Below are 8,176 nucleotides of genomic sequence, written 5' to 3'. Positions count from 1 at the left end.
GCTTGTAACACTCCAAAGAGAAAGGAAAAAATGAAATCGCATCATATGACCCCTTTAATATTTTAACATTTTATTTCTTCACTAACCAAACTACTTATGAGACTTTTAAATGTAACATTTAAGCATTTTTAAGACTTATATTTTAATTTAAAAATCAAAAAGAAACATGTTCTTCACAGAAAATGTGTTTTCAAATTTTATATGAATTGCTTAGATCAAAACAAAACAAACAACAGTGACCTTTGATATCTAGGACACAGTGGCAAATTATAAGTGGAAACATTTTTTACACATTCAGATTGTTGTTTATCTAGATGAAGTACTTAAATTGTGCATTGCGTAATGTGTATTTTATTTAAATAACAGGCACTAGCTGGATCTGCCCTTTGTTTCTCTGTCATCAGTTTGGATTCGTATTAGCCTTCATTGATGTTGTGCTATGAAAAAACCCAGTTTACTCTCTGAACTTGAGTTGTAGAGTGACTAAGAGCTTCAGTCAAGATCAGTTCAAATAAAACCAAACAAGTTATGCAGCTTCCCACCATTTCTCACTTAGAGGCAAAAGTGGAACAGCTGTCTATCCAGTTGCAGTTGCATAATTATAAAAGGTGCTGTAAAGTAAGACGTGAGAAAGGAAGCAGTCTATGAGCAATGATTTTATTTTTATTTTTTGCTTTATTACAACTATAAAGTATTGTATACAAAATGGCATATGCCTAAGTGGTCTTTTGATTTTTAGAAAGGTAAATTATTACCATTTCATTGTCGTTTATTATTGCAGTGCAGCTCAGTGGATAAATAAATTCCTTTATTTTTCTGTTAACTGTAAATAATGAATAACAAAAGCTCAGTACAACTAACATTACATTTTTGCTGAATTGCAGGTGGCTATTAAGATCATAGACAAGACCCAGCTAGATGCAGTGAACCTGGAGAAGATCTACAGGGAAGTGGAAATCATGAAGTTGCTGGACCATCCTCACATCATCAAGCTTTACCAGGTAAATCATAATCATTAATGTGCGTATTGTGTGCATTTATAATAAATTTGTGATAATCCATCAGCTGCCCATGCAAGCAATTTGATTTGTCACCTGTATTAGCATTTATCCCATGAGACTACTGTTGAATCCAGGAGTTTCATCTGGGTGCTGTATAGGGTTAGTCTTGTTATGTTATGTAAGATTTTTAGGTCACTCTGGGCCTGGATGCTGAAAGTATCAACAGCTGCCTGTGCTGTTACACAACACAAATACAGCATCAGCAGCAGTCCGGTTATGACTTCTACCAGAGGCAGTGCTCATATTGTGATCTGTCTGTCTGGTATTAGACATTATACATAGAGCTTTCAAAAAACTGCTCACTGTTCCTTTGGCAAGTCAACTGGGGGGAAAAAAAACAGTTTAAATTATTACTATATTTTTTAAAATACCGTATTGGCCCAAATATAAGATGACCCCCCCTTTTCCAGATGTACCTTTTGGAAAAAGGCTTTTTAAAACCCAAATCTTGTTTTTTCTCAGTAAAACACGTTTTGTCTTCAATTATTTTCATATTGCATATTTTTCCTATTTTAATTTTTGTTTTGAAAGTATGGTAAAAACTGGTTAAATGTACCAACAATCACATTTAAAAAATATACACTTTTTGATATACCATAAAAAAAAATTAGGAATTAGGACATTTAGGCTATCCATCTAATAGTAGCCTACTAAAATCTTATTAACAGTAGAAGTTAAATCGTACTGTAGTCTTCAAATCTGGGTACTGTCTTACGTTTTAAAATCACAAAGGGAGTTTGGTCCCATCAGGCTAACGTGACAGTCACGACTCATGCAGCTGTAAGGTTTTCTTTTTATTTTGTTTTGGTTTTTACTCGCGATCTTTACAACACGCATTACATCACGTATTTCATGGCACACTCGTTTTATGCGTATTTGGCGCCACCTATTGTTGTGGGTGTATTATTGACATGTCAAAGTCTAGACCCTGAATATAAGACGACCGCGTTTTTTCAGATGTATTTCCAAGAAAAAAACATCGTCTTATATTCGGGTCAATACGGTAATAACAATAAATATAAAATTAACAGTAACGTCATAATACATATTATTATTATTATTCACTGGTTCACTTAATAACTTGTTTGAAAAAAAAAATAAGAAAAAAACATTTGTAGTTGTGCCCAAAATAATAATATTATTATTATTCAAAATAATAAAATAACAATAATAATCAATAAATATTAGTACAATTATTTAATTTACAAAATTAATATATTTTTATTATTATATTTATTGTATTAATTGTTATGGTATTGTATTGTAAGTGTAAAGTCTCAAGCTCGAATTTTTATATTGTGAGGAATATACATTTTTTAAATGTTTGATAGTTGCGTATACCATTGTCCTGAATCATTGCTACTATCATGTACCACAGTATTACAATATGGTACTCCAGTGTACTTCAGAGTATGATGGCAATACCATGGTACATGTCCAAAAGACAAGGTTATGCTATGATACTTTTGTTAGCGTGCTCAGAGAGGACAGCAGCGTAGAGAAAATATCTTGGTGAAATTTTCAATTTTCTAAAATAATATTATTGACTAAGTGTGAATCACTTGTCATCTTCTCCTTTGGTTCACACACAAAAAATGATGTAGCATTGTTTTCTCACTTGAAGCTAAGTGTGAACACTTGTGACAGGTGAAAATGCTGTCATTCTCTTGTGCTCTTGTGGTTTTTGTGATTTGTGGTATTAATTGCATTCCCATAATCATGCAATGAATAATAATTAGGTTTCCTCTCTTTCAATAGGTCATGGAGACCAAAAACATGCTCTATCTAGTCACAGAATATGCCAGGAATGGAGAGATATTTGGTGAGTGCATCCGTTTCCATACATGTGCAAACAAAAGTTCATTTCACTCTTATCCATATACTCACCCCGTGCTGTTAAGTATTGCGTGTGCAGTGCATACATGCCTGCGCTGGATTGAGATCATTGGTCATACCACATTTCTGCATATTTCATCCATCTATACACTGATTCACTCACTTAAAGCCTAATGGATGAGCTGAGCACATGTGCACATTTTTGTGCTGTGATGATTAGCGGTGTCACCTGTAATGGAAAAAGGTCCTGGTGATTTAGATGAGAGCTACGTGACCAAAGCAAGTGAGAGAATATGATATGACAGCTGCTGCCAAAAAAAGAAGAATAAGATAATAATTTACAGAGACATCCTTGTGATTTTGCCAGTACGTCCTCAGTTATTGTCTTAATATACTGCTTGTATTTGACGGCATGTGTGCTGTGTTCATAGCGCACATACGTCAGCCTACTCTTTCTGCCGTGTACAGTATGCTTTTATGTGAATATGGAATATTACATTTGCCAAAATGTACAGTATGCCAGAGATCACACTATGTGGAATACTGTTTACAGAATACGGTCACAATATCAGGTCTGTTCTCATAAGGTCACGGACTGCAGTTGCATAATATGTAACTAACCATATAACTGTGCATATTCAGGATAGCAGAATAGTTAGGCCTGCCAGTTTTTAAAGTCCCCTTACAGTCACTAATTTGATCCCTTCATTTAAAACTCATATTTGGTAATCAAAATGACATATCTAAACTTTTTTTTTTCTTCATGTCCTAATATGGCTTGAAATTAATTGTTTTACCTCATTTACAACAGCTCCACTTTCACTCAGTTAACTGAAGGGACCCACTTTATATTTACTGTGTACTTAATTTTAAATTAAATTAATTTAATTAATCATTTGTTACAATCATTTGATTTACTTTTTTTGTATATACATGTTTTTGCTTTGTAAATATATATATATATATATATATATTTACAATGTCTTTTAAATGCATGTGCATTTTTTAATGAGGCAACAACAACAAAAACAACAAAATAGATATCATGCTGCACAAAACGCTTACTGTATGTGCATTCAGTCTTTTCTACTCCCGTATTTTGTTCTAACAGACACTTGGTAGCAAGTAACATGATTTAGAAACAACAATAAACTCTAGCAAGATACCATACCACCAAACCTTTCATTAACCTTAACTATATCCCACCTAAATAGCAGCAAAAGTGTTTTGCAATTCAATATCAACACAAAATTATACCTAACAATATTTTTTTTGACTTAAGTATAGTAGTTAAAAACACCGGTAAAAGGACCAATTCTCACTATTAACAAGTTGATTATTAGCATGCATATTGCATATTGGCTGTTTATTAGTACTAATAAAGCACATATTAATGCCTTATTCTGCATGACTGTATTTTAGATCCCTTAATCCTACCCCATACCTAAACTTAACAACTACCTTACTAACTATTAATATGCAGCAAATTAGGAGTTTATTGTGGGTTAATAGTGAATATGTGTTCCCTAATCACCTAATATAAAGTGTCCATAGGTAGAAACGCTAATGATATGAAAAGCCCAAACTCGCAAGATGACAGGATTGGTTACATGTTTGTGATTGGTTACATCTGTCTTTGGTACAATGCTGTTTTATGCAGAAAATGTTCAGAAATGTTTGGACTGATGAATCTGAACATGGTTTGTCTTTAAGCATATTGAAAACAACAGACAGACATGATCTGACTTTCACTGCAAGTATAGGGAAACTGTTTTCAATATCTATTGTTGTTGACATTAAAGGATGTGCATCCAATCAAACATGATCAGCATGTGTATCATGCTCTCATCCTTTTAAAATACATGCAAAAGTAAAAGAAATTACCATCCAGACTGCAGTGCATTAAATGGAGGTGCATTGAAGATAAACATGGTTTGTGTTTGTGCTGAGCACAGTGAGTTTTGTGTGGTGAATTATTGGCTTAGAGAGCATGAAACCATAATAAATAAAAAAAACAATTTTGTGCAATACACTTTTGGTACTGTATTTGGTACTATTGCCTCTTGATGTCCTAGACAAAACAGTGTTGAGAACCACTGTTGTATCCCACAATGCACTGAGCTTCCAAAAGTAAATTTACCATCTTCTTTTCAGACTGCCACAAGATATTTTACATAAAATGCTGAGGCCATGTGATAAAAAATACTAAGATCATGTGACAACAGTGCAACTTAGTACTATTTAAATACATGTGCTTAACTGAGCTGACTTTAACGGATCGACAAGATTTTTTGAAAACAAAGACATGAAGTTGGACACTTTCTTCTTTCACATAGTGACGCTTGCACTGTGTTGCATATACTTTATCACAGATGAAGTGGATTAGATGCAATATTTGTCAAATACACAGCTGTTACAGGCATTTTCATGAAGCAACAGAAACTTTTCAATCAGTTGTTCATGTACTGCTTAATGTAGTGCCATGTACAAGAATAAAGTTCAACAGAAGCCAATACAATTTAAAAACCAAAAGGTTGGGTTTCTCAATTTTTGGCTTTTTTATTTAGATATTTAGCACTTTGCATGATCTAAGATTTAAGATCTTAAGTTTTATTTATTAAGCATAAATGTTGCAGTTAAACATTTTGGTCTCCACACAAGTTATACTAGAAGTTGATTTGGAAGCTAATTACCTAGTCACTCATTTATGACAATGACAAAGTGAAGTTTAGAACTGCTGTCCAATTCTTAACACAAGACTGGTTCCACCTTCAATTACAAGCATGTTCTTTTTCTCCACATGGAGTGTCTTGCAGTCGATCTTTTATATCTGCTGCTGTTGATAGTTTGTGTGTAGAGATGAACTGATTCATCCAATAAAGTGATTGTGATTTTTTATTTGAACTTTTGTCAGTCTCCTATTTACTTGAATATCTATATTTTCACATCTCTAAAGCTTGTTAATGGTAGATCTGCTCACCAATTTCTTTTTTTTTTCATATTTCACTCCATTCTGGATCTTGGAGAGAAGTTCCATTTTTGTTGTAAGAAGGTTCTAAATTTCACACGTCATCATGATACAGATTAGATGTTCAGTTTCCTTATACTACCTGCTGGGTGCAAATGACGCGTTGTCATATAGTCAGTCCATAGGGATGTGAAGCCATCTGTCAACTCAATATCATACCATCCCATTCACACTGCCTCGCATTCGCATGTACAGCGCTTCCTTTGAAGTTTCCTACATGTCCCTAACACATGGGCCGTATGGCGCACACATGCATACACGAGCAACTGGCATCTCCATGGCCTTGTCAGCTGATTAACTCAGAGGACTGCTGTTTTATCAGCGCTCGGCTCGCATCTGAAGTAGGCATGGCTGACAGTCCTGTTTTGAATGTGTGGTCGGCTGTGGATGACAGGTTGGCCTTTCGTTTTTGGAGAGCATGAATATATGCTGCTTGCTTGTTGTTTTTGTTGGATTTGAAATTCATGAAAAGCTGGTAGTTGCATATTTACATCAGTCTGACATGGCAAAAGGTATTAAGCAAACACCTGTTATGTATGTATGAAAGAGGACATGAGAAAATAATGTGATATTAAAAGAGTCTTATCTTCAGGAATTAAATTTCCCTTTATCTTTTTAGATCAAAGAGCTCAATGTACTAAGAAAACATACTGTAACTTTGAAGACAACACTTTCTGAACCAGTGTTGTCAACTAAAACAAACAATATTCAAAATTGTTTGTGTTAATTGAAATAAAGCTGCAATGAAATAATACACAAATATTATATGAAAAATAGAAAAGAAATGTTTTGGCAACTAACTGAAATGAGTTGAAGTGCTAAATTTATTCAAACTAAAACTGAAATAAAAATAAATTCAGGCTAAATAGAAATGTTTAGAAAAAAGAACAAAAATGACAAAAGCAGATGAAATTACTACAAGTTAAATTGAAATAAAAATAGTCTGGTTTTATTAATTCATTAAAGGGGTCATATGATGCGATTTCAATTTTTCCTTTCTCTTTGGAGTGTTACAAGCTCTTGGTGCATAAAGAAGATCTGTAAAGTTGCAAAGACTAAAGTCTCAAATCCAAAGAGATATTCTTTATAAAAGTTCAGAGTCATCCATCGCTTTTCAGACCGATGAGCTTTGTAAAAATCGACGCGTTTCAAAAAGGCGGGGCATAGAGGAGAAACAATAATGTACGGTATGTGGAAAATAATGTGTTTTTTAAACTTTAAACCGCATAAACACATTTCATTACACCAAATACACAAAATAATGTTCTTTTTAGCAGCATCATATGACCCCTTTAAAAAAAATACATTAAAAATGCAATTCAATATCTACATTGACTTGAATAGACTTCTTCTGTGATGAGTATATTTTTTTCATAAAATCTAATAAAACTAAAAATTTATATTTCAGAAACTGTCACAGTTTCCACAAAAACATTAATAAATCTTACCAACCCTAAACTTTTTAACAGTACTGTACATCTACAAACTTGTAAAATATAAACTTTTTCTTCAAATGGAAATAAATAAACCATGTTCAACAGATTTTGTTTGCTTTTTTATATTGACAACATTGTCCAACGTAGTATTTAATCAGGATGTCTATGAGCAGCACTGTTAAACATATGTTTCCCTGCTCATTGTCACAATCTGCATACCATTTTCATGAAAAATTCATGACTGTGACATGTTGCCTGGATGTGCAGATGACGACCCAATAACACCTGATCCCTGTCTGGCAACACAGACTACCTGGCCAGCCGCGGGCGGCTCAGCGAAATGGATGCGAGGAGGAAGTTCTGGCAGATCCTCTCAGCGGTGGAGTACTGCCACGAACGCAATATTGTTCACAGAGACCTGAAGGCTGAGAACTTGTTACTGGATGCTCACATGAATATGAAGATAGCAGGTAAGAGATGTACCTTTCCTTCTTACAGTCTGGGGACGCTGAGCGAAAACATGGTGCTGTAGTAGACAGCTTATAAGAAGGTGTCAGTGACACCAAGAGGCTTTAAATATCTTGATGTCAAAATTCTCTCCTCTGTCCCAATTTAATATGCAGAAACAACAACTCCAAGCAAGTCATTTGTTGACTTCTAGAGGCATGTAAGCTATGTGGCTCTGTCAAAACACTGCTCTATTTGTTTGAGCAGTCTGAAATGCCAACTTATGGCTCAACCAATAGCATGAGTTTGGGGCGGGACTATCTGTAATAAGCTGTTTAGTAGCTGTGAGGTGGGAGTGTTTGGGTAGG

The 8,176-nt window shown here is 34.2% G+C and overlaps 1 protein-coding gene across 2 annotated transcripts in view; it reads left to right on the top strand.

Moving 5' to 3' along the window:
- The window catches only part of LOC107691747 (serine/threonine-protein kinase SIK2-like), a 32,250-nt gene that overhangs the window by 1,241 nt on the left and 22,833 nt on the right, over positions 1–8,176 (top strand). The window contains exons 2-4 of one of the 2 annotated variants that reach the window (XM_016490548.1): positions 885–1,001; positions 2,820–2,883; positions 7,670–7,831. In XM_016490548.1, the coding sequence (XP_016346034.1) occupies positions 885–1,001; positions 2,820–2,883; positions 7,670–7,831 (343 nt within the window). The remainder of the gene's footprint in view (positions 1–884; positions 1,002–2,819; positions 2,884–7,669; positions 7,832–8,176) is intronic. The other variant, XM_016490550.1, reaches the window with a different exon arrangement.

This window comes from Sinocyclocheilus anshuiensis, unplaced genomic scaffold (assembly GCF_001515605.1).
Source record: "Sinocyclocheilus anshuiensis isolate Anshui unplaced genomic scaffold, SAMN03320099.WGS_v1.1 scaffold246, whole genome shotgun sequence".
Lineage (NCBI taxonomy): Eukaryota > Metazoa > Chordata > Actinopteri > Cypriniformes > Cyprinidae > Sinocyclocheilus > Sinocyclocheilus anshuiensis.
Note: the sequence above shows the minus strand (reverse complement) of the source record. Positions and strands in the feature narration are given on the sequence as shown.